Source organism: Budorcas taxicolor, chromosome 4 (assembly GCF_023091745.1).
Source record: "Budorcas taxicolor isolate Tak-1 chromosome 4, Takin1.1, whole genome shotgun sequence".
Lineage (NCBI taxonomy): Eukaryota > Metazoa > Chordata > Mammalia > Artiodactyla > Bovidae > Budorcas > Budorcas taxicolor.
In genome coordinates, this window is record NC_068913.1 from 118,140,820 (window position 1) to 118,167,924 (window position 27,105).

Below are 27,105 nucleotides of genomic sequence, written 5' to 3' on the forward strand. Positions count from 1 at the left end.
AAAATAAATGTGCACATTAAAAGATCAATCAAGATCATTACTATTTAATGTTGTAGGCAATTTTGTGTTATAACCCATTGTCACTTGCTGGTTTTTTTTCCACCTCCTTCCCCTAAATGGAGTGTGTAGAGACACATATGTTCATTAAATGTCTTTATATTAATGTCCTTAAATTTAGGGATAAGTGCATTTGGTATTGTTTGGTATTCATAAAGTAGTTTTGGAAAAGCTTGAGATTCAGGACCTGACCTCGGGTCCCATTCTGCTGCTTGACCTCTGTGTGACCTTGGGCAAGTTCCTTAACCTCTCTGAGCTTAGGGTTCTTAACCTGTATTGTCATAAGGATCATTTGTCTAGCCAGCTAGCGCTCAGCCCCTGGGAGCACAGGGGCATTGACATCCGTGGAGCAAGGCTCCTGCCCTTTGGAGAAGGTGTGTGTGAGGCTTCCTCCAGTCTTACCGCAGCAGGGCCTGCTTTCCACAGTTCAGCTGGGATGTGGGTTGTGACAGCTGACCTGGCATGTCGCTGTACCCCTCCCTCCCCGCCCCAGCACAGAAGGGAGTCCAGCGCGGTGTTCTCTCTGGCTTCTGGAACACAGGCCGCCCTTTCTGACAGCTCCAGAGCAGAGGCACCTTCAGCCACCGTCCATCACCAAACAGACACTGCTTTCCGTCTTCCTGCCTAGCTGCTTGGATGCTGCAGGGTTCTCTTCCCGGGGCGGCAGTCAGGCTCAGGGCAGAGAGCTGCACCCCTCTCCTGCAGGCCAGGCTCAGCCGGGGGCCCCAGACTCGAAGTGTTTCTCGGGAGCAGACAGCGCTCTGGCTGGGGCTGGCTTGGTGCTGCAGGTCAGCTAGGAGGCGCCAGGGCTGTGGAAACGCCTGCTGAACGGTCACTGTCTCTTCCACGAGGATACCACACAAGGGGGTGTTGGTATTACGTTCACGGGGTAACAGGTGCTGCTCTCGGGGTCTGCTCCACCCTACACCTCTTCCTGGACGTGTTGTGGTCATCCACGCTTCAATTCCCCAAGGTGTGTGTCGTCCCCAGCCTACCGCTGATCATGCTGAACACTAGCTCCATGTATAGTCCCTGTTAGGAGCGGGGTGTCTGAGGATGTTGAAATCTAACCCCAAGTGACGGCATCTGGAGAAAGGGCCTTTGGCGGGGAATTAGTGACTTGCAGGAAGAGGCCAGGGTTCTGGCCAGCTTCCTTCTGGCCGTGTGAGAACACAGCAAGAAGATGCCTGCCTCTGGACAGGAGGAAGGGGGCCTTGACCCAGAACCCGGCCAGGTGGCGCCTGATCTGGGACTTCGGCTCCAGCCGTGAGGACACATTTCTGTTGTGTAAGCCGCGGGCCTGTACTGCTTTGTTACAGCAGCCTTAGCCCACTGAGACTGCCACTCAGCAGAGGCGGAGCCGAGCCTGCATTTCTAAGGCCCCCCAGGGTCATTTGAATGCTTCTTTCCCAAGTGGAGTTAAGTCTTTCCCATCCAGGAAATAAGTGTTCTGTGTTGAACATCACAATCACTAGGCCTGTATCTTGCGATGACGGGTCCTGATGAGGCCCTGTCCCCAAGGGGCTGATTCCAAGAATGCTCAGTCGGGGAGAAGACACACGTGCCTCGTGCAACAGGGACCACGTGAGAGGTGAAGACACAGCCCCTGAGGGCAAGACCCTCCACGTCTCCCAGAGCCTGCCCAGTGGGGCCCAGGACTGCCTCCAGCCCCCTCAGCCCTGTGCCCTGCAGGTGCAGGCCGGGCCCAGGGCGACCATGACCTGGTCTCTGTCCAGGCTGGAAAGCAGGACTCATCCAGCCCACACCCTTGGCCTCCCCACCCTTCCCTGGACAGAAACAGGTGAGAATAGACAGGTGCTCTCCATAAAGTAGCTCCTATTGCCCCGATCATTCCAAAGAGAGAATAGCCACTCAGGGAAGCTGGCTAATCCATCCGGAAGGCAGATATTCACTTAGGATGTATAGAAAACTCTGGATGGGGAACTGTGGCCGGCGTTCCCCGGAGGAACTTCACATTTAATGGAAAAGAGACCGCTCAATCCAGGATGAGGCTGAGAGCTCGTTGAGTGCAGCAAGAAAGAAACACTGCCTCCTCTCGCTGTGAGTGGGGTCAACTTCTAGGGCGTTCAGGGTCGCACAGGAAACCTAGAACGGCTCACTGGTTCGGGACTCTTTGCAGAGGCATGGACTGGGTTAAGGGAGCAATCAGAGAGGTGAGCTCTAGGGAAGAGCAGCCCCTGAAACTGCTATCTACCATCAACTAAGCCTGAGAGGCAAAGGGTGGCCCCCCGCGGGCTGCCCCCATGGGATGTAGTCACGAGAGGAAACTGCTCTTGCCAGGCATCCTGGGTGTAGCAGGGAGAGATCAGACAGGTGACCGCTGGCCGGTCAGTTTGGGTTTTGTGTGAGTATAGTTGGTTTACAGTGTTACGTTAGTTTCCGGTGTACAGCAGGGTGGTTCAGTTATATCCGTATTATTCTTTTCCATGAGAGGTTATTACCAAACGTCGAGGATACTTCCCTCTGCTACGCAGTATGCCCTTGTTGGTTATCTGTTTTGTGTATAGTGGTGCCTATACGTTAATCTCAAGCTCCTGATTTTTGCCTGTCCCCCTTCCGCCTTTGGTGGCCGTAAGTTTCTTTTCTATGTCTGTGAGTCTACTTCTGTTTCGTAAATAAGTTCATTTTTATCATTTTTAAAAAGATTTCATATATAAAGGGAAAAGGTAATGGCAACCCACTCCAGTACTCTTTTGCCTGGAAAATCCCATGGGCGGAGGAGCCTGGTGGGCTGCAGTTCATGGGGTCACTAAGAGTCGGACACAACTGAGCGACTTCCCTTTCTCTTTTCACTTTCATGCATTGGAGAAGGAAATGGCAACCCACTCCAGTGTTCTTGCCTGGAGAATCCCAGCGATGGGGGAGCCTGGTGGGCTGCCGTCTATGGGGTCACACAGAGTCGGACACGACTATGACTTAGCAGCAGCAGCAGCAGCACATAGAAAGGATTGTAATAAATGATTTCACATAATTATTTCACATGGAAAAATTTGTCTTTATCTGACTTCATTTAATACAATGGTCTCTAGGTCCATTGTGTTGGTGCAAGTGGCGTTATTTCATTCTTTTTTAATCTGTTGACCAATCTGAAGCCATGAGCAAAGATGGGCAGGGATGAAGCTTGCAGGGTCAGAGGGCAGCCTCCCGAGACATGGAGCAGGGTGCAGAAGGGGGCAGAACGAAGTTGGGAAGGGACCAAAGGGCCCTTGAACTCTTCCTTTGGGAGACAAGAAGGATAAAGCACATCAGAGATGAAGTAGCCTTGCCTCCTGTGGGACTGGAGACCCTGATCTGAACGGTTAAAAATCTGCTCCCTATCTCCTGACAGCAGCCTGAACCAATTTTCTTATACCAATTTTGAGGAATTCTTAGATCAGTTTTGGGGAAACTTGCTAAACCAATTTATATGATGGGAAGCTCTTGTGAATACTTCGTCATTATAAACATCACCTGTGTGGATAGTAAAACCACTGCTCTCTGCTCCAACCCCCAGAGACTCCGGTTCAAGAGGGGTCAGGGGGCCCAGGAATCTGCGTGTTGACATCACAGCCAGGGGCGCTGAGCACTTCTGCAGCAGCACTTTGAGAAACATACTCAGTTGTTTCAAATAGTCTTTCTCATCATGTCAACTTGCTTCTGTCCTGGGGACTAAATCATTATTATTTCTTTTGTCCAAACATCTTTGGATGGCTATATTTGGAGACTAATTAAGTTCTGGCCTGGGCCAGTTTTTCTTCAGATAAGTAGACTAATTATCTTGACATTTCCTTGTAGATCCAATTTTCCAGCAAAACATTCGCTGTTTGTTTCCCTGTAAGCTCCCCGAAAGGACTCTTCATCTGTTACATAACATCCAAAATAAAACAAATATTTCTGGTTGTCCTTTCACGTTGTATATGTCATGGTTAAACCCAGGCCTCGTGGGTCTCCTGAATATGTCAGAAATTGTGGTTATTTTTGAAAAAATCAGTTTTACCTATAACAACAATAATGGCATCCTGAAACGTTTAAGTGCAGTCTTTAAAAAAAATTGATTCATAAAAAAATGACTTGAAGTGGATGGATCAAATTGAAGTAAAAAATGAACAGTGTGAATTTGGTTTAAATTATAGGCTCACCTGGGTTGCTCTTGATACCTGTAGCTTGAGGTTTCTAAAATTTTGTCACTTCAAATGTAGAATTTGTTTTAATATTTTCAGGTAGAAATTATTTGGGAATGCAGCATGTAAATAGCTGCTGAAATGTTGCAGAAACCAGTAATTGAGAAACCAAGCGCCACACTCAGAGGGCTGGAGAACTCAGGTTTATTATGCCAGGGGGGCCAGAGACGTTAACACTCTAAGCTCTAAGCCCAAACAAAGGGGTTACAGAGTTTTAATAAACCTTATAGGCAACACTAGCTGCTAATAGGCTGGATTAAACTAAGGGGTTTCGTGGCCACGCAGAGAACAGTGGTCAAGACGGGGAGGGGATGCCTGACCTTTACCTGGCAGGCACGATTAAGCAGGTTTGCAGGGGCTGGGCGATTGCAAAGATCAGGACAAGGGTGAGTGAGAAAAGCTCCAGTTCCTAGTATTGTGAGTCCTCACTTTCTGAGACTGTGTGACCTACGTGGCCCAGACCTTGCAAGGGGCAAGCTGAGTCACAGAGGCAGAAGGAGCAGGAGGGGATGTGAAATTCTAACTTTTCCTCTTCATTAAAAGCAAACAAACAAAAAAACCAGCAAACAGAAGCAACCACCACAACCTGGGTTTCCCTCTGTGTGACTCTTGCAGAGGCATGATTTTGCACCCAGAGGCAGGGGCATCCGCGGGTCGCTGGATGCTGCTCCTGTTTGCCCCAGCCAGGGATCCAGACTGGCCCCTTCCAGCTGGTTCTTCGCCTGTGGTGTCACGACGCTTCCCCTCCCAGGGCCTGAGGTTTTCTTCTGTTTTTCTCTTCAGGGCACTTTAAGTGTTTTGCTTCATATTTCTTGTTGAACTTTTGCTTGAGCTGCTCCGCTGTGCTGGGCTGAGTGTTACTGAGACGATTCCCGTTTTCTGATCAAGGTGCTTCTCCTTCTGCTCTGCAAGCCCAGTGGATCCCCTCTGGGTGTTTGCTTCTATCCAGTATGTCTGAACTGTGCTTCTTGGACTCTGAAACTTCTTGGTTGTTGCTTTCGTGCTCATGGCTGTGCCAGAGGCAGAGAATTCCACTGAAATCCTGGATTCAGTACAAATAGATTTATTTACAAAACAGAAAGAGACTCATAGACAAGAAAACAAATTTATGGTCACCAAAGGGGAAGAGGGGAGGGATAAATTAGGAGTTTGGGATTAACAGATACACACTCAGTTCTGTTCAGTTCAGTCACTCAGTCGTGTTCAACTCTTTGTGACCCATGGACTGCAGCACGCCAGGCCTCCCTGTCCATCACCAACTCCCAGAGCTTGCTCAGACTCATGTCCATTGAGTCAGTGATGCCATGCAACCGTCTCATCCTCTGTCATCCCCTTCTCCTTCTGTCTTCAATCTTTCCCAGCATCGGGGTCTTTTCCGATGAGTAAGTTCTTCACATCAGGTGGCCAAAGTATTGGAGCTTCAGCTTCGGCATCAGTCCTTCCAATGAATATTCAGGACTACTGAATACACGCTACTGTATATAAAAATAGAGAACCAACAAGGTCCTACTGTGAAGCACAGGGATCTATACTCAACATTTTGCAATAACCTATGAGGGAAAAGGGTTTCTCTGGTAGCTCAGCTGGTAGAGAATCTGCCTGCAAGGCAGGAGACCCAGGTTCAATTCCTGGGTTGGGAAGATCCCCTGGAGAAGGGATAGGCTACCCACTCCAGTATTCTCTGGCTTCCCTGCTGGCTCAGACAGTAAAGACTCCACCTGCAATGTGGGAGACCTGGGTTCGATCCCTGGGTCAGGAAGATCCCCTGGAGGAGGGCATGGCAACCCACTCCAGTATTCTTGCCTGGAGAATCCCATGGACAGAGGAGCCTGGGGGGCTGCAGTCCACGGGCTCGCAAAGAGCCAGACACGACTGAGTGACTAAGCAGTAGCATGAGGGAAAAGGCTCTGAGAAAGCAGGGCTGTGTGTGCGTGTAACTGAATCACTCTGCTTACACCTGAAACCAACAGAATATTGTAAGTCGGCTATGCTTCAGTTATCGAAAGGAAAATCATTCTAAATACACCAGTGTGTACCTGGCCTTCCCAAAGTCCCTAACTGTCCCTTCCCCCCTGTAAACATGAGTTCATTTTCTAAGTCCGTGAGTCTCTTTCTGTTTTGTAAGTAAGTTTATTTGCATAATTTCTTTTTAGAGTCCACATATAAGGGATGTCATACACCTTCTTTATCCATTCCTCAGTCAGTGGACAGAGGTTGTTCCCGTGTCCTGACTGTTGTGAACAGCACTGCAGTGAACGCTGGGGGCATGCATCCTTTTGTGCGTGTTTTCCTCTGGATATATGCCCAGGAGTGCGGTTGTGGGGTCCTATGATAGCTCTGTTTTTAGTTTTTCAAGGAGCTTCCTTACCGTTGGCCACAGTGGCTGTACCAGTTTACATTCCCACCAAGAGTGTAGGGGGGTACCCGTCTCTCCATGCCCTCTTCATCATTTGTGGTTTGTGGATTTTTTGATGTTAGCCATTCCAACTGATGTGAGGTACGATCTCGTGTTTTGATTTGCGTTTCTCTAATAACTAGCAATGTTGATCATCTTTGCATATGACTGTTGGCCTTCTGAGTGTCCTGTTTGGAGAAACGTCTGTTCAGGTCTTCTGACCATCTTCAAGGACCTACTGTGCAGCACATGGCACGTGGCTCAATGTTATGTGGCCGGCTGGGTGGGAGGGGCGTCTGGGTGCGTTTTGTGCCCAGTCGCGCAGTTAAATCTGACTCGGCAAGCACATGGACTGCAGCCTGCCAGGCTCCTCTGTCCATGGATGATTCTCTAGGCAAAAAATACTGGAGTGGGGTGCCATGCCCTCCTCCAGGGGATCGTCCCAACCCGGGGATCAGGGATCAAGCCCAGGTCGCCCACGTTGCAGGTGCATCCTTTATCGTCTGAGCCACCAGGCCCCTGGGGGGAAATGGATGCATGTATGTGTATGGCTGGGTCCCTTCGCTGTTTGCCTGAAACCACCAGAGCACTGCTAATTGGCTATACCCCAATTCAAAATAACAAGTTCAAAGTTTGGACAAAATAAGATTAGCATCTGAGTGGAAAGAAGAATCACGCCTACTAAAGTGTGTGTCGATAGATGATACACTTTTCATGTAGAAACATTTGAAGAACTTTCAATGTCCTTTCCGTTTGAATAAACTGTCAAATTTTTTTGGAAAAACAAAATCAACCACTCAATCCATGCTGGATTCAAGGGGCCTTGACTGTGTGAGGGAGGTGGTGGGGGGCCTTGTGGGAGGAGCAGAGGCAGGATGAGGAGGGATCCCGCCACCCCCTGAGCCATCCTGTGACTCCCTCCCATGGACCGTGGAGGGCAGCCCCTGCTCCGCTAATTTCACCACTGGGGATTTCCCTCTGAGCCCTGTCACCAGCTCAGTGACCTAGGACCACGCAGAGCCGTGCTCTCTGCTCTGGTCCACTTGGGTTCCTGGGGCGTTATTGGCCACTTACTGCCTTTGTTGTGCCGTTTATGAAGGACTCACCGAGATCGAAGTGTAAGGAAATAAACCGGCAGAGCAGAAATACGGGGTATGCCTGCAACAGGCCGACATGATGGATGTTGATGGACGTGTGTCAGTTGCTAGATGTTATTTAAAATGTGTTCTTGCCATCTTAGAAGTCTTTTGTTGTCCTCCTGAATGTGAAAAATACAAGGATTAGAAGGCTTTTCTTACCATCCTGAGATGCACACACTGCTGATTCTGTAATTCATTGCTACCTTCTACTTATAGTAAATGGTCCACGGTACATAAAAGAAAATTTATGTCAGTGGTGTTCATGGTGAATAAATATTAGAAAGAAAATACATGTAGACAATAGACTGGAGCCCTGTAATGAGAAGTCCCGCGGTCCAGTTTGTGTGGTTTATTTTCTCTCAATAATTGTAATAGTTGTTATGTGGCTATTTCCCTTTTGGGGATATTTGTTTCCAGCTTGGCCTGGTATGTTTTAAGGCACAATGGAAGTAACCAGTCCTGGTCCTTCTTGGTGTACTTTTTCTGATGTCAATAAATAAATCGAGTAAGTAATGAATGCCTACCTTCTTCCAGAAGTTATTCTTCTATAGCTCTATTATTCTTCTAAGCTGTTCTTCTACTTCTTCTATACAGTCCACGGAATTCTCCAGGCCAGAATACTGGAGTGGTTAGCCTTTTGCTTCTCCAAGGGATCTTCCCCACCCAGGGATCGAACCCAGATCTCCTACATTGCAGGCAGATTCTTTTACCAGCTGCCACCAGGGAACCCCAGAAGTTATCACAAGTGGCTTATAGAATCCTTCTCTGACTTCTCCTTGCATTTTGCATCCAACCCAAAATGCACGGTGTCATCTGCAAAGCAGGCCATGTTTTGTCTTCACCTTCCCTTCAGCTTTGTCCTGGATGCCACGCGGCCGGCAGCTGAGCTGCGTTGAGCACAGGCCCACACCCTCTGCTCTGAGCTTTCCCCACGGGGGCAACCTTCCCAGTTGCCCACCTGGCTCCTTCCTGCACACCCTTCATCTCAAATGTCTCTTCCTCAGAGAGCCCTTGCCTGCCGCCTGGCCCTGCCTCCCATCATTAGGCCCATCATAGCCCTTGGCTTATGGCACCCCACTCCAGGACTCTTGCCTGGAAAATCCCATGGACGGAGGAGCCTGGTGGGCTGCAGTCCATGGGGTCACTGAGAGTTGGATATGACTGAGCGACTTCACTTTCACTTTTCACTTTCATGCATTGGAGAAGGAAATGGCAACCCACTCCAGTGTTCTTGCCTGGAGAATCCCAGGGATGGGGGAGCCTGGTGGGCTGCCATCTATGGGGTCGCACAGAGTCAGACACGACTGAAGCGACTCAGCAGCAGCGGCAGCCCTTGGCTTTCTGTCCATCATCTGTGTCCCGAGGGTCATTTCCTTGGCCTGATGTCCCTTCCTACCAGCTGTGAGCTCCAGAAAGTGTCTGCTTATTTCGCCCGTGGCCAGTCCCCAGGCTGTTGCACACGGAGCACAGTTCCCCTTTGCACTGTGAAATACTGTAGTGTAAAGCTGGATAACATGAAGCAGACAGCCGAACAGACAAGTGTGCCCAGAAACGGCCCTATAGCCTCCGTCTGGGTCAGAAGAGAGTCCTGCCAGGCCTCCCCAGACTGCTGCCTTTCGTCTTCCCCTCTCCAACTGCTAAGTTATCCAGCAGCCTCATTTCTATGGAAATTCCTTTCTTGGTTGTCCTTGTAGACTCAAGTGTGCACCCTATGCTTGGGGTGCAATTTTGCCCAATATTGAACTGTTTGTTGTGGAGTTGCTAAATTGTGTCTGCAATCCCGTTGATGCTTTTGAACTGTGGTATTGGAGAAGACTCTTGAGAGTCCCTTGGACTGCAGGGAGATCAAACCAGTCCATCCTAAAGGAAGTCAGTCCTGAATATTCAACTGGAAGGACTGATGCTGAAGCTGAAGCTCCAGTACTTTGGCCACCTGATGTGAAGAACTGATTCATTAGAAAAGACCCTGATGCTGGGAAAGATTGATGGCAGGAGAGGGGACGACAGAGGATGAGATGGTTCGATGGCATCACCGACTCAGTAGATGTGAGTTTGAGCAAGCTCCAGGAGATGGTGAAGGACAGGGAAGCCTGGCTTGCTGCAGTCCATGGGGTCACAGAGAGTTGGACAGGACTGAGAGAGTGAACGGTGCTAAGTCGTGTCTGACTCTCTGCGACCCCATGGACTGTAGCCCACCAGGCTCCTCTGTCCATGGAATTTCCCAGGCAAGAATCCTGGAGTGGGTTGCCATTTCCTACTCCAGGGGCTCCTCCTGACCCAGAGACCAAACCTGCATCTCCCTCGTTGGGAGGCAGATTATTCACTGCTGAGCCACAAGGGGATGAAATTATCCCGCGTATATTCCTTAGTGTCTTTTCCATCTCACTCCCAGCTCTATTTGAGATTTTCCTTAGGACACTGAATGTAGTATAAGGTTGGTATTTCCATTGAGGTATAACATTTCATCACATGGAATGCACCCCGTGGTTGGCAAAATAATCATCTCCCCCACCCCAGAGATGTCCTCATCCCAAACACACGGACCTGTAGACACGTTAGTTTCACAGCAAAGATGATGAAGGTGGCAGATGGAATTACGTGGTTTATCAGTTGTATTCCTGTGGTTCATAATTCCTCTGATGCTATATGCCTTTCTGTTAGACTGAATTAATGACAGTGCTGGCATAGACTATTCTCTTTTTCTTAGTTGAAGTATGGTTGATTTACAATATTGTGCTAGTTTTCAGGTGTACAGCCAAGTGAATCAGTTATGCACAGACATGTATCTCCTCTTTTTTAGGCTTTTTTTCCCCAATACTACGAAGTATTGAGTAGATAGAGTTCCCTATGCTACACATTGGGTCCTTATTAGTTATCTATTTTATGTATAGGAGGATGTGTGTATCAATCCCAGTCTGCCGATTTATCCCTCCCTCCTCTTACCCCTTGGTAACCATAAGTTTGTTTTCTGCATCTGCAATTTATAGACCATTCTTGATTATAAAAATAGCTGTTACACATGGAGCTACTGGAAAGAGCCGTTCTAAGCCAGCTGTTGATGTTCAGTCTTTAAGCTGTGTGCTGCTCTTTGCGACCCCACGGACGGCAGCACACCAGGCTTCCCCGTCCTCCACTGTCTCCGGGAGTTTGCCCAAGTTCATGTCCACTGAGCCAGTGATAATATCTAACCATCTCCTCCTCTGTTGCCCCCTGCTCGTCTTGCCTTCAGTCTTCCCCAGCATCAGGGTCTTTTCCACTGAGTCGGCTCTTCACAACAACAGCGAGGCCGCGAACACGTCGGACAGCCCGCCCTCTCAGGACGCCCAGGGTCACTGTCGCGCCAGCCGTCTTGGCTGCTTTTCCTTCAGCTTGAATTACTCACCTCCTGTCTCGCAGGGCGCACACTCGAGCACTGAGAATAACAAGTGTGGGTTCTTGTGGGGATCTGCGAAGGTTAGGGTTGCTGAATTTCACTCAGCATTTCCCTGGAAAAAATAACTATGCATGCTTATGGAAGAGCTGGTCTTTTCAAAGAAAGTTACACATCCAGTTAGCAAATTAGATATTTTGATATTATACATCAAGCATGTAGTTAAAATGTTCACCTCGTTTTCAGGTGTGGGTTTGGCCGTAAGATACTCCTCACAGACGACCTGTGACTCAGGTCGTATGCACAGAATGTCTTCTGAAAGCACAGTGCCGACGGGGTGTTGGGCGGCTGGGCTGGGTGTCTCTACGTGACATGTGTCAGCTTCCTTGTCCCCAAGTTTCAGGAATCAGCTCAGGCTAGATAAGTAAAATAGGAAATAAAGTATTTCATGGAGAAATAGGAGTGTGCTGATAAGTCTAAGGGAAAAATTTATTCACGCCCCAGGAGAAAAATTAGGTCAAGAAATTCAAAACCAGTGGGGACTGCTCTCTCTCTCCGCTGCTTGTCTCTTTGTGTCTTGGTCTAATTCATTCCTCGTCTTCTGTCAGCCGCTTCTGTCTCCTTCAGGGTCCATATGCCAAATGGGAGCAGACACTCCCCCCCCCCATGCCTCCTCCATTCTCGTGTTTCATGACAAACGCGAGAATAAATTGGAATATTGTTACAGAGTCCAAACTCGCAGTGCTTGCCGCAGGACAGGTCAGTAATTTGGGAAGCCAGTTGCTGGGGAAAGGCGTGAAAGTGAAAGTTGCTCAGTCATGTCTGACTCTTTGTGACCCCATGGACTATACAGGCCATAGGATTCTCCAGGCCAGAATACTGGCGTGGGTAGCCCATCCCTTCTCCAGGGGATCTTCCCAACCCAGGGATCGAACCCAGGTCTTCCGCATTGCAGGCGGATTCTTTACCAGCTGAGTCATAAGGGAAGCCCAAGAATACTGGAGTGGGTAGCCCATCCCTTCTCCAGCGGATCTTCCCGACCCAGGAATCGAACCGGGGTCTCCTGCATGGCAGGCAGATTCCAACTTTATTTGGAAAACCAATTGATCAAGAAGATGGGGAACTACTGTTCCAAAGAACCATCATGCCTGAGACAGAATTCAGGATTCTTCTGCTCTGAAAGGGGAGGGAGTAAAGTCAGATGTTTCCTGGTTCTGGTCATCCTCCTGAAGCGATGTGTTAATCTCTTCCTTCCTGTGGTCATCCATAGGTGGGCTGGTAAGGATGTTTCCTGTGAACTAAACAGAGGTATTTGAGCATCTTGCTCATTACCTGCAAGGCAGGGTTCCCAGAGATGGGCCATTATGTAAAATTTAAGCTTATAGGCAACATCCTTTTAGTGATGTTGTTTTTTTGATGATGTTTAGTGAACTTGTAAGAGAATACAGAGATTCTTCCCTGTTACAATATTTTAACCCCATCCCTAAAATCCTGTGGCAGAATTCTGACCTAGGTTGGGCCAGTCACTTGAGGCTGGGGCGGGGCATGGTGGGGTGCAGAGTGGTTGAGGGAGCGCCATGGCTGGGGGAGGAGGGCAGTTGGGATAATTTCTCAAAAGGAGTCCATGTACCTTGATAGAAGACTGTATCAGAGGGCAAGCCCTTTTGAAAAATTGAGCTAAATTATTTTAATCTTTGTCATTAAACTGCTGGTGAGTCCTGTCTTGGAGACTTGTTTGTTATTTAATAGTGAATGACGGCCTGCAGGAAAGTTTGACATCAGGAAGTGAGGTGTTGAGTTTGCTTAAAGGCTGCCCAGTGTAGGAAACTTGTCTTAAAATTGCTGTGCGTTTCAGTGAGTCAAGGCAAAGGCAGACATTATCTAAAATGCTTTTAAGACATCATCATACACAGCAATGTGAGATGCAAATGCTCAATTTTAAATTCTGCAACTTAATTTCATAGCCATATTTTTTACTGAAAGAGGTTTCTCTTGAGCATGATACATTGTGAAATTTCCTCTGACCTTGATCGGATCATAGTGTACTTACTTTTGTGATTTATGGAGCAACATGATGCCTTATAAAACAGTCTATCTAAACAGGTCCAAGTCAGACAAAGCTGTGAAGTTTGGAAAGTTGCCAGCCAAAATCTCAACCTTCTCTGCCCACCAAAGCCGAATGAAAAAATGGAGAGAGAATTTGGAGGAAATAGAAAGGTGGCTTTCACTCCCAGCTGCTGAGAGGGGAACTCAGTGGGCTTATGTCTCAAGAACTGTGCCCCCAACCCATGAGGCCTCTAGGGGCTTATATATGGCAAGGGCTCCTAGTCAGGAGTCGGTGATGAGGAACAAAGGTGATAGGAGCTTGACTTCATCCTCTTGCACTGTTTCAAAGTCAGTCATATACTGGCATCAGCAACCCAGTCTTAGGGTCTGGTGGCTTGGTGGCTCTGTGACCTTCTTTCTGCTGTGTAACCACAAGGGGAAGCGTGTTGTCAGGGTAAACACCAGATAGGGGAGGTATTTAGCATAGAGTCAAAGGAGGAAACGTGAACTGTGGCTCCTGCAGAGTTGGGGGCCAGGAAAGCAGACTCAGTTACAGACATGCAGGATTAGGGGCAGTTACAGCCATGAAATTAAAAGACTCTCACTCCTTGGAAGGAAAGTTATGAGCAACCTAGATGGCATATTCAAAAGCAGAGACATTACTTTGCCAACAACGGTCCATCTAGTCAAGGCTATGGTTTTTCCAGTGGTCATGTATGGATGTGAGAGTTGGACTGTGAAGAAAGCTGAGCTCCGAAGCATTGATGCTTTTGAACTGTGGTGTTGGAGAAGACTCTTGACACTCCGTTAGACTGCAAGGAGATCAGCCCTGAGATTTCTTTGGAGGGAATGATGCTAAAGCTGAAACTCCAGCACTTTGGCCACCTCATGCAAAGAGCTGACTCATTGGAAAAGACTCTGATGCTGGGAGGGATTGGGGGCAGGAGGAGGGGACGACAGAGGATGAGATGGCTGGGTGGCATCACTGACTCGATGGACATGAGTTTGGGTAAACTCCGGGAGTTGGTGATGGACAGGGAGGCCTGGCGTGCTGTGGTTCATGGGGTCGCAGAGTCGGACACGACTGAGTGACTGCACTGAACTGAAAGTAAAAAAAAAAAAAAGAAGGACTTCCTTGGTGGCTCAGATGGCAGAGAAGCCTTCTGCAATGCATAGACCCGGGTTTGATCCCTAGGTTGGGAAGATCTCTGGAGAAGGGAATGGCAACCCACTCCAGTATTCTTGCCTGGAAAATCCCATGGACAGAGGCGCCTGTTGGGCTACGGTCCATGAGGCTTTAGAAACTAGGAATGTTTAGGCCTGCTCACTGTTTTTCTTTGTCTTTGTTCTCAGAGAAGGGAAAAAGAAAAACTCAATCCTGTTTTTTTCCTTTTCACTGCAACAGGAATAACTTAACGTTTTGAATTAATTTCATAAAGAAGCTGTCAGACACTGTCAGTTAAACTAAAGAGCATAAAATTATTTCAGCTCTGTTGTTGAATTTGTGGGTAAAAATAATGAAAAAATTTTTAAAGACAGATAATTACAGTCAATGTTTTGCCTGTTTTTTCTTCTTCATCTAGGAGAACTTATAGGGTAGGGGCTTGCTCTGCAAACAGTGCTGCTGAGCCACAGGTAGCAGGTGCATGCATGCACGCTTCGTCACTCAGTCGTGTCTGACTCTTTGCGACCCCACAGACTATAGCCTGCCAGGCTCCTCTGTCCATGGGATTCTCCAGGCAAGAATACTGGAGTGCGTTGCCATGCTCTCCTCCAGGGGATCTTCCCAGCCCGGGGATCAAGCCCAGGTCTCCCGCATTGCAGGTGGATTCTTTACCCACTGAGCCGCCAGGGAAGCCCAGGCGAAGATGGCAGCTGCTCCTAACAGTGGTGGGTTTGATTTTAGAGGGCTGTGCCCTCAGACAGCAATGTTAGGTTAAAGCCATGTTAAGTCAAATAGTCAACTTCAGAATTTCCAAGTTCATAGGAGGAAAGGAGAGTGGATCCCAGCTCAGTCAGTAAGGCTGGCAAAGAACGTGGTGGAGGACTCAGAACAGCCTGAGGATTGGGGTGTCCATGTAGTCTAGAGAAAGACGGTGAAGAGAGAGCATCCAGGGGAAGGAGGGCCACCTGACTGTGGGTCAGATACTCGGGGCATGACAGCTCCTCTCTATCACTAAGACGATGACGATTCATAAGGAACCATCAGTCCTAGGAAGAAGGGCCCATCAACCAAATGTAACCTCAAATTAGTGAAGTCAGCAGAAGCCTTTTGAAGGGTAAGACTCTGCCCTCCAACACGAGCCCTGCCCACTGCTCACACATCATTGGATGTTTCTGTCTTTCAGGAGTGGCTGCCAGCCGCCCCCCAGCCCTGTAATCAGTTGAGAGTCACTAGTGGCATCAGCGTTAATCAGTGTCTCAAGGTCACAGCACTCAGCCATCCCTCACACTCACAGCTAGCAAGAATGCCCAGAGTACTCAGAGGACTCAGGCGCGCTGTCACGGGAGGGGGTGTTCCAGGGAGTGGAGAGTCCCCCTTGTGAAGGATGCCCGGTCTCCATGGGGCTGCCATTCCCATCTGTCCTCTTGGGACATTTAAACTATCAGTGACCTAAACCTGGGTCTAGTGATATCCCAGCTTTGATTTCCATTTTGAGAGCCAGAACCAGTCTCCTAGCCTTAGTTTTCTTCGGAAAGCTGCTTGATGATAGAAGATGAAATTGATTAGCTCAAAGATGGATTATTCTGAGAAAAATAATTGAATTCACTTCCTCCTTCCCTGGTGAGTGGGCCATCTGGTTGACCTCTCTGCCTTCAGCAAAGGGAAATAAAACACGCAATGGCCAGCTGTCCCCGTTGCAGCCGGCGAGGCCTGGACCTCAGCTGTCGCTGTGGCCCCTGCCCTCCTCCCACCACCCCCGTCGCTCCTGACTTGAAGTTTCCTGTGCTCTCGTCCCCTGGGATGGGGAGCTTCTTTAGGACAACCCCTAGTGTCCTGCAGAAGTCAGCCTCCAGCCTCATCTCTTGTTTTTTAAGTATTTTTTTAATGTGCACCATTTTTTTTCCTTCCCATTTCTAAAGTCTTTATTGAGTTTTGTTACTGGATTGCTTCTGTTTCATGTTCTCGTTTTCTGGCTGGCAGGCGTGTGGGATCTTAGTCCCTGACCAGGGATTGAACCCACGCCCCCCTACATGGGAAGGTGAAGTCTTAACCTCTGGGCCACTGGGGAAGTCTTTCCAGTCTCACTCCTGCTGGCTGTCCCTGTGTCCCTTTATTCACAGCGCACACAGTACTTGAGGCGAGGTGGTTATTTCTGCATCACTGTGGTGGAGTCTCTCAGCTGCAACCTACACCGCCCTACTGCGGGGAGCCAACAGAAGTTAAAGTGCTCCTTTCCCCTCATTGGAGCTTCTGGTGTGAAGAGAGTGGATGAAGGAAATGTGGTCTCTGCGCCCTTTACCTTCTTTATCCAGGACAGGAAGTTTGGTGTGCTTTTGAGTTTCCCCGTATCGCGTGTCAGGTGTTGCCCAGACATCGTTTGGATCACAGTCAATAGTAACACAACGTTGATTCCGGTTTTTGTAGTGTCTACAGACGTTAACAGGCTTTCAGACACGTGTGCATTTATCCTCTGACAGCCGCACTCTAGATTCCTCATCCCCGCCCTTCCTTTCTTTTCTCCACCTTTGCAGTCTTGGTGTCTCTTGTTTAAATAATCACCCCTGAGTTTTCATTTGATTCTCTACTCCCCATCAGAAGGCAGAGGTGTGATGAAGGTACATGGAGCTCAGGACGAGATAAGATGCTGCAGATAGGGACTTCCCCAGCCGTCGAGTGGTTTAAGACTCTGCTCTCTCAAACCAGAGGACACAGCTTCAGTCCCTGGTCAGGTCTCTAAGATTCCACATGCTGTTCAGCACGGTCAAAAAAGTAAAATAAAGAGATGTCAGATTTTTGCAGAGAGAGCAGAGGGCCTCTCTAGCAGACCTGCTGTAAGGGCGCAGGTGGTCCCTGCAGGGGAGTCAGCATCCAACGGAGTCTTTTCTGAATCAGTTCACAGGACATCGTGGGGTCTATAACTAATGTTGTGACCTTGGCAAAGAAAATATCAAGCTCTGATTAGGAACTGCTAAGATAATAGCACTCTGGGAAGATGAATTTTATATTTAAAACAACCAAATGACCCAGGAAAAGGTTGTTTGGTTTTAGTTCTGTGTTTTCTTTCTGTCTGAGCTAAAAATAAGTATGAGCAACAGTTACGTCACTAGGTACGAGGGAATTGGCAGCCTTAGATGTCAGTTTGCATTAGGCTTTTAGGACCGATTGCTATTTATGGCATAGTTCATGCAATCAGACTTATATTAACGCTTTACTTTCTGCATCAGTCAACAGTTGCGTCTCTGACAGATGTGCAGGCAAATGCCAAAGCTCCTTCTCATAAAGGCATCTGTAGATTCACTCATCCGTTCTCCCCACAGTCCCCGGGCGCTGTGGTGCCCTGGGTTTCATACCAGGCGTCGTGATCATGAACATCAGGATAACTTCCTTAAGTGGCTTGCAGCCTGCAGATGAGGCTCCTCAGAGGGGGCCCCAAGTGGAGGAGGGGCGTATAAATGTGTCCCCATCGCGTATCCTCTGCTCCGAATAGCGCTGTTGACTGGCGTTTTCTATCATGTGCCCAGGGTTAACCCCTTCTCACAACCCACGTGGAATGCACCATTTAGTAGCGCAGTAATGTTACAGAAGAGCATTTACAAACTGTTGCATTTGTGTCCAGTTGGAAAGAATAATGGACTCTGCCAGTGAAACCAGGCAAAGCTTCCTGAAATGTCAGAGATGATATTTTAGCTGACAACTAAAGAGTGCGAAGGGATTTGCCTGTTGAAATGAGGCTGGAGAGGAATGTCAGGAAACGGAAATCAAGCCTTGCACACAAAGCTGCAGACGGTGCGGGTGGGGAGGGGATGGGGACAGGGCAGGAGGCGGCTGCAGGAGGCGGCTCCAGGAGCAGTAAGTTGTGAGCCGAGAGTGGGAGGCTTAGCTCAGAGGTGGAGGGAAGGAGGGGACTTTGTAGTGAGGTGCACATCGCTTGAGCACAGAAGCCAGGCTCCTCAGAGGGGGCTCCAAGCGGAGGAGGGGCGTATAAATGTGTCCCCGTCGCGTATCCTCTGCCCTGAATAGCACTGTTGACTGGCGTTTTCTATCATGTGCCCAGGGTTAACCCCTTCTCACAACCTGCGCCACTGCCCCCTGGGACAAACCTCCATCGCGCCTCCTAGTGGGTCCCTTCTGGGCACACCCTTCTTTCCTTGTTCTTTGCCCTCCGTGTAGCAGCTCCCCTGGGGGTCTTCTTGTGGGAGTCTGGTTCATGCCCTGTGGTGCTCACATGTCCTGCCCTTAGAGGAAACGCCAAAACCCGTGCTGTGGCCTCCAGACCCTGCTTTCCTGGCTGCCCACGCCCACCCTTCTTGCTCAGCGTGGTCACCCCACCCTCATCCCCGTGGCCCCCAGGCCACTGTCTCTCTGCCGCCCTCCACTCCAGAGCGCACACGGCCTCTTCCTCTCCCTGAATTGCTTGCCTTCAGGCGTCAGCCCGTGTCTTACTCTGTCTGGAGCAGCTATAACACACCGCCACAGACCAGGTGGCTTAAACACAGATTTCTCTCTCACGGTTCCAGGGACTGAAGTCCAGGGTCAGGATGCCAGCTGCTGGGTCTGGTGAGGGCCGTCTCCTTGGGTTGCAGCCAGCCGCCTTCTCTCTGTCCTCACGTGGCCTTTCCTCCACGTTTGCAGGTGAAGACAGAGTGGAGGCAGCTTTCTTGGTGGGTTTGTCTGTTTATTGTTTGCCCCTGTCCCTACACTAAGATACAAGAAAGGAATATGGAAAAAATGAAAGCTGTTGGACTTGTCGAGTTGCTAACAGTGCATAACAAGTTCACAGAACAGGGCTTGGCAGAGTAAGCCTTGGATAAATATTGGATGGATGGATGGGGGATTCGTTCACCTTCTCAGGCCAGTGTTTAATTGTAAATTAAATTTTATTGGATCTCCACGGTATGCATGTGGTACCAAACAGAACAGGGAATATATCACAGCCTCATTCTCATCATTCTAGGCAAAAAATACGTAATGATGTTGAGAAAGGCACTACCGAAGCTCAACATTGCAGGGGAAAGTTGCCCTTCTTGAGAAACGGGAACAATTTTGCTCAAATTTTTGATAATTCAATTCCTCCACAAGTTAGGTTGAGGAAGTCTGAATTTGGGATGCCAAATCAGATGCTCAGGTTGGATGTTCACGGTTACTCTGCATTCTAACTCAAAAACCAGATCTATGTTCTGGTTATTGTTAAATACCCGTGTAAGAGCTGAATATGCACACACATCAGCCCTGGAGAGGAAGACGGGAATATGGAAACTTGGGCTCTTTTGGGCTCTTTTGGGGCTGCTGAGGTTGTTCGTGTGTTTTTCCTCTTTGTTTCCTATGGTTATTGTAGCGATATTGCTTGTGTAGTTTAAAAAGTTACTTTTGAAAATAAAATTCGGAATTTAGTAAGGACGGTCTGCTTTTCTGAGGGTGAAATGACACTGCTTTTTAAATGTAAGAGTGTTGCCTGAAAGACAGTGTAATGCATCTGTACTTAAGAAATGGCGTCAATGATCCAGAATCACCTAAGCAGACTCTGCTATCAACACCTGTTTGGTTATATTATTGTGCATTCTTCCATCTAATAATATATACTGAACTGGTTTTCTCTGCAAAATCTTTTCTTAGCCCAGTGAGCATGAAGGAGCAGAGCCTTTGTCCTTTTTCTGAACTGACCCTCATTCATTTTCCCACTTGCCGAGCCATCTCAGCATCTTTCTTTCCCATGCCCTGTGTGACCGTAGAAGGTGCCCTGTGTTTGAAGTTTTCAAGATCTCTCCTCTCCACCTCCTTTCCTGGACTGGCCCTCCTGCATCCTTGCGAGCTGTTCATCCACCTTCCTCACTTTCTGGTGAAACAGCCCGTTCTGTCATGAACAATGCAAATGGTTAGAAATTCTGAAGTCTTGTTTGTTTGTTTTACATAATTTTGTCTTCGTGAAATTTCCTTTTGATTGCAACTCTGCCTTCTACAGCTCTGCAGAAGTCTTCTCTCTCTTGCATTGAGGTTGAACTCTTCTGTTAGCCTTGCTTCATATGACGTTTTGCAGTGTCTATCTTTGGTATCCTCTTTATGGACGTACTCTGTCCATCATTATCTCTAACGATATTCAGCCCAGACTTGGACACCATTCTGTGAGTGTACTTGGGCCAGGGAAAGGTCTATTGGAACATTGCTGCAATGTTCATTCAATTGCATTTTTGCGAGTAAATTAGTTATGCTCCTGACCACTCAAGAAATTGATGCAAAAAAAATTGATGCAAACTAAAAGTCTTAGTTGTTTTTTTTAAGTCTCTGTACACTATTTTAGTTATTTTTTCATATAAACTTCTACAAGGGCATCTAATATTAATCCGTTCAGTTCAGTTGCTCAGTCATGTCTGACTCTTTGCAACCCCATGAATCGCAGCACGCCAGGCCTTCCTGTCCATCACCAACTCCCGGAGTTCACTCAGACTCCCGTCCATCGAGTCCGTGATGCCATCCAGCCATCTCATCCTTCTCCTCCTGCCCCCAATCCCTCCCAGCATCAGAGTCTTTTCCAATGAGTCAACTCTTCTCATGAGGTGGCCAAAGTACTGGAGTTTCAGCTTCACCATCATTCCTTCCAAAGAACACCCAGAACTGATCTCCTTTAGAATGGACTGGCTGGATTTCCTTGCAGTCCATGGAACTCTCAAGAGTCTTCTCCAACACCACAATTCAAAAGCATCAATTCTTCGGTGCTCAGCTTTCTTCACAGTCCAACTCTCACATCCATACATGACTACTGGAAAAACCATAGCCTTGACTAGGCGGACCTTAGTCAGCAAAGTAATGTCTCTGCTTTTGAATATGCTATCTAGGTTGGTCATAACTTTCCTTCCAAGGAGTAAGTGTCTTTTAATTTCATGGCTGCAGTCACCATCTGCAGTGATTTTGGAGCCCCCCAAAATAAAGTCTGACACTGTTTCCACTGTTTCCCCATCTATTTCCCATGAAGTGATGGGACCAGATGCCATGATCTTCGTTTTCTGAATGTTGAGCTTTAAGCCAACTTTTTCACTCTCCTCTTTCACTTTCATCAAGAGGCTTTTTAGTTCCTTTTTACTTTCTGCCATAAGGGTGGTGTCATCTGCATATCTGAGGTTATTGATATTTCTCCCGGCAATCTTGATTCCAGCTTGTGTTTCTTCCAGTCCAGCGTTTCTCATGATGTACTCTGCATAGAAGTTAATAAATGTGTTTAAAACAAAATTTCAAATCTGAGATTATTCTTATTAAAAACAAAATTTGAAAGATATCCATTGTTTGAGCTGATGAAGGCCATACCACTAATTTACTTATTCTCTGTCTTGAGAAAGATTGATCTGGAGTATGAAATTGTTCAAATTTTGGATGTCGACTCTGAATTTAATCTGAACAGTACTTGAGAAATGTCTGCTTTGGGTCTGTGAGTGATCTTGCACATCTGATAGCGTAAGGAGTGTGCTACTGCAAGACATACGCTCTTCTCATTCTTAGTGAGAAGGGCTTGTTTCCTCTGTAAACTCAGGTGAAATGAAAAGCTGCTCAATCAGTGAGATCTGATCACTTCTTGTCATTGGCCAGTGATTTCCTCGCATAGAAAGCTCTGTCCAATAGGAAAGGAGATTGGCTCAGTATACATGTTGTCATAATTTCATGCTTATGTTTCATCTTATTTTTAAATGCTGAAAATCACTTTTTAATAGGCAAATTAAGTTCTCGATGGCACATAAGAATGCTGGTCAAAATTTCTAAAAACTGTAGCACTCTTTCCTGCTCAAGTTATGATGGTCCTCAAACCTGGATGGCCAGTGTTAATTAGCTCGAGTCAATTTTTTTCCTAATTCTGTAGCCTGGATAGCCAGTATTAAATATTTGGATGTCAGATGTTAATTATTTGCTGTCCTGTGGTTGAATATTTTCTTCATTTTGATTTGCAGCCATTTTATAACATTCTAATGAACTTTCAGCCTGGGATAAAGGTGTATCTATGCCTCACATTACCTACTTTTTGGCACCATCTCCATTCTGTTGCATTTTGACTTGCAGTTAATATGAGTTGCAGTCATGGGTACTACAGGAGAGAGTATTTTGTGACCTATGTATAGACAGTAGTGAGTAGCTCATTCGCGGTGTGGCCTTCTGCTTAAATTTGCCCTGGAGAGTTCCTGTCGCTCTTGCATAATTAATAATAATTATTATTGGTATGTAACTATTGTATTTGTTATTGTTTATTAATATCACCCCCTTTGTCTCCCCAAGGATCCTAGTTTGGACTGTAAGTTATATAATCATCCTGATTTGAAATTGCAAGTTTGGTCTCAGGAGCCAACATGCTGGATTAATTTCCTAGATTTAGTAAATCTTTATTATCCTTAACTGTGTCTCCAGATCCCTCCTCTCACCCTCAGTACCTGCTATAATACAAATACAGCTCTGTGGAGGGGACTAAGAACCTAGAAAAGGGATAGATGGGTTACCTAGTGAAGTGAGACCTGGGAAACCTTGAAGCTTTATTTGAGGAGCTGTAGGTGGAAGAAGGTACAAGATGATGAGAAGTAGGCAGACATTGATTGACATTGGCATTTAGTATGTGCTAAATAAACGTTTGAGTTTCATAGCTGAAATAGAGGTTCACAGTGTGGGTGTCAATGAAGACAAAGATGAGAGAGGTTGAGGCTAGAAATTCTATCATACCTGGGTTTGATTTGATGGCATTTAATAGGTTGGCTGCAATGAGAAACTCCATAGTCAGTCACCCCGTAATGTGGAACCAAGTCTATTGGGTGGAAAAGCGTAAAAGGCTGTAAACATAACGTAATATCACCTTCTTCTTGAGATGGAGCTTTGCCATAAGATGGGGGAAGGGAGCCTGGGTCCTTTGGACCCTGAGGCAGAAGGAAGAGAAAGGAACTGATCTCCGCTTCCGGGATGAGAATACCCCGGAGCTCTTTATTTATTTTTGCCGTGTTGGGTCCTCCTTGCTGCGCGGGCCTTTCTCTAGTTGCAGAGAGTGAGGACCGCGCCCCAGTTTCAGTGCACGCGTTTGGCACCGGCGGCTTCCCCTGTTGCAGAGGATGGATTCTGGGGAGTGAGAGGGCAGGAGTTGCGGCGCGTGGGCTAGGTAGTCGTGGCTCCCGGGCCCTGGAGCGCAGGCCCAGTAATTGTGGTCCGGGGCTTAGTTGCTCGAAGGCATGTGGGATCTTCCCAGAGCAGGGATCGAACCCACGTCTCTGCGTCTCCTGCCTTGGCAGGCAGACTCTTTACCACCAAGCCACCGTGGAAGCCTACGCCCGAGATCTTGACTTGACTGAAGTGTGGTTACTTGGTTATTTTAGTTCCTGATTTGACTCACAGATTTTCTGTTTCGTGCTGTCGTTTCAGGAGCTCGTGGGGAGTAACCCTCCACAGAGAAACTGGAAAGGAATAGCCATCGCGCTGCTTGTCATCCTGGTCATCTGCTCCTTGATCGTCACCTCGGTGATACTGCTGACGCCAGGTACTTACGTTTATTCCTGGAAAAGCAAGTTGCTGTAAGGGAGAGAGGGCATGATTTTACTTGGCGATTTTTTTCTAACAGCCTACTGTGTAATTTATGTTCCCTCGATTCTAATTCTCATTGTGCCATTTGGCAAAATGATGTAATATGCATTCAGTGAAAAAGATCCATTGTACATGCTATGAATTTGTCAGACAATTCCTGACTAGGGTAAATTCTTGGCACGTATTAAAATTCACAAATATTTATTTATACTTGATCAGCTTAAATAAAGACTTTGCCCTTATAAATGTAATGATTTTATATGTCTCATGGTATTCTTGGGTATTCTATCAGGGATGAATTAACATTATTAAAATAACATATACTAAGTGTGAGCTAAGGATAAACTACTTATTAGATAGTACTGATGAAATAAAGGAAGCATGAAATAGAATCAGAAATCTCTCAGGGAAGAAAAACTCACAAAAATCGTCAGCAAAAGTCTACAGAAAAAAAAAAACATATATAGGCATGGATTATTGAAAGTTTCAAATATAAGTTGTATAGAAGTTGAGAAGAAAGAGATAAAACCCTTCATGAGAAAGTTCACGGAGAAAGTCATGTGTGAAGCTGGACCTCCATGGAGAGGTGAGAATTTAGTAGCAGGAGAGTGGTGAGGTTAGGACAGAAGAAGGCCTTCGCCTATAAGATAAACGTCTGGGGTCATGGCAGGAAAGCATTATCGCCGTATATAAACTGTGCGTGACTATCCATTCTCCTTTGTTGTATTAAGTGTCAACTTCTGTGGACAAAAAGGTGTTCCAGTCCTCAATAAACAGACTATACAGGTATGAGACTTTATGATGGAAAAAATGCATTTTTTGACAGGTACAAAAATTGCAGGCAAATTTTCAGGTATGTTTAGCTCTAATTTATTGTTGCTGTTATTGTTTAGTCACTGAGTCATGTCCAGCTTTTTGTAACCCCAGATCACGCCAAGCTCCCCTATCCATGAGATTTTCCAGGCAAGAATACTGGAGTGGGTTGCTATTTCCTTACTGACTAAGTTTGAGCAAGCTCTAGGAGATTGTCAAGGACAGGGAAGCCTGGTGTGCTGCAGTCCATGGGGTCAGAAAGAGTCAGACACAACTGACCAACTGAATGACAGCAAATACCCTGAAACCAAGACTCAATAAAGATACCACGAGAAAGCTGCAGACCAATGTCTCTGCTGAACATAACTGCAAAAAGCATAACAAAATACTAACAACGTGAACCAAATTAACAAACCAAAAAAGCAAATGGGACTTATCCCAGGAAATAAAATTTGGTTTAACATATGAAAAATCAGGGTAGTGCACTCAGATTTGTAGAATAAAGACAGAAAAAAACAATATGATCATCTCAATAGGCACAGAATAAGCATTTGACAAAGTTCAAAATCCCCTCTCTATAAAACACTGAACGAACAAAGAGTAGAGAGAAACTTTCCCAACCTGAAAAAGAGCATCTATAAAAAACCCACAGCTCATATCATACTTCACACTGAAATGGTTAGCAGTGATCCTGCTGAATATCAGCTTATCCTTGACAAGGGGAAGAAAAGACATCCAGGTTAGAAAGAAGTAAAACTGTCTCTATTCATAGATGGCATGAACTTGTGTATAGAAATCCTGGAGTCCACAAACACACAAAAGCGTAACTAATAAATGAGTTCACCAACACTGGAAGATGCAAAATTATACAAAAATTATTTATAATTCTGTACACTAGCAATGGGCAGTTCAAAATGAAGTTTAGAAATGATTCCACTTACATTAGTTTCTAAGGAAATAAGACATTTAGGAATCAATTTAACAATAAAAATGTAAGACTTGTGCACTGAAAACCATGAAACGTAATTGAAAGGAATTAAAGATCTTAGCAAATGGAAAGATATCCCGTCTCATGGGTTAGAGGGTGAGCCACTGTTAACACGCAGCAGTTCCCAGAATCATCCGTAGATTCAACCTGCTCCATGTCAAAGCCCACCTTGGTGTCATTGCAGAACTTGACAGGCCAATTCTAAACTTCATAGGAAAACGCAAGGCTCTCAGACCAGCCAAACAATCTTGAGAAAGAACAGCTAAAGGACTTACATCTATGATATTAAAATTCACCCTGAAACTACAGGAAAAGTATCGTGATACTGTCTGTTGCTCAGTCACTCAGTCACGTCTGACTTCTTTGCGACCCCACGGACTGAAGCACTTCCGGCTTCCCTGTCGTTCACCACCTCCCGGAGCTTCCTCAAACCCATGTCCATTGAGTCAGCAATGCCATCCAACCATCTCATCCTCTGTCGTCCCCTTCTCCTCCCTCCCTCAATATTTCCCAGCATCAGGTTCTCTTCCAGTGAGTCAGCTCTTCGCATCAGGTGGCTGAAGTATTGGAGCTTCAGCTTCAGTCCTTCCAATAAACATTCAGGGTTGGTTTCCTTTAGGATGGACTGGTTGGATCTCCCTGCAGCCCAAGGGATTCTCAAGAGTCTTCTCCAACACCACAGTTCAAAGGCATCAATTCTTCGGCACTCAGCTTTCTTCACAGTCCAACTCTCACATCCATACATGACCACTGGAAAAACCATAGCCTTGACTAGACGGACCTTTGTTGGCAAAGTAATGTCCCTGCTTTTCAATATGCTGTCTAGGTTGGTCATAACTTTCCTTCCAAGGAGTAAGTGTCTTTTAATTTCATGGCTGCAATCACCATCTACAGTGATCTTGGAGCCCCCAAAAATAAAGTCAGTCACTGTTTCCACTGTTTCCCCATCTATTTGCCATGAAGTGATGGGACCAGATGCCATGATCTTCGTTTTCTGAATGTTGAGCTTTAAGCCAACTTTTTCACTGTCCTCTTTCACTTTCATCAAAAGACTCTTTAGTTCTTCTTCACTTTCTGCCATAAGGGTGATGTCATCTGCACATCTGAGGTTATTGATATTTCTCCCAGCAATCTTGATTCCAGCTTGTGCTTCTTCCAGCCCAGCATTTCTCATGATTTACTCTGCATATAAGTTAAATAAGCAGGGTGACAATATACAGCCCTGATGTACTCCCTTCCCTATTTGGAACCAGTCTGTTAGGAAACTGTTTGTCATATATGACGCCAAAAGCACAAGCAACCAAAGGAAGAAATAGATAACACTTCCATCAACATAAACATATTTTGTGTTTCAAGGATCACTATGGAGAAGGTGAAAAGAGAACCCCCAGGATGGGAGAATATATTTGCAAATCAT

General features: G+C 46.7%; 1 protein-coding gene across 1 annotated transcript in view; it reads left to right on the plus strand.

Moving 5' to 3' along the window:
- The window catches only part of DPP6 (dipeptidyl peptidase like 6), a 795,167-nt gene that overhangs the window by 402,530 nt on the left and 365,532 nt on the right, over positions 1-27,105 (plus strand). The window contains exon 2 of the mRNA XM_052638993.1: positions 23,729-23,843. Within this exon, the coding sequence (XP_052494953.1) occupies positions 23,729-23,843 (115 nt within the window). The remainder of the gene's footprint in view (positions 1-23,728; positions 23,844-27,105) is intronic.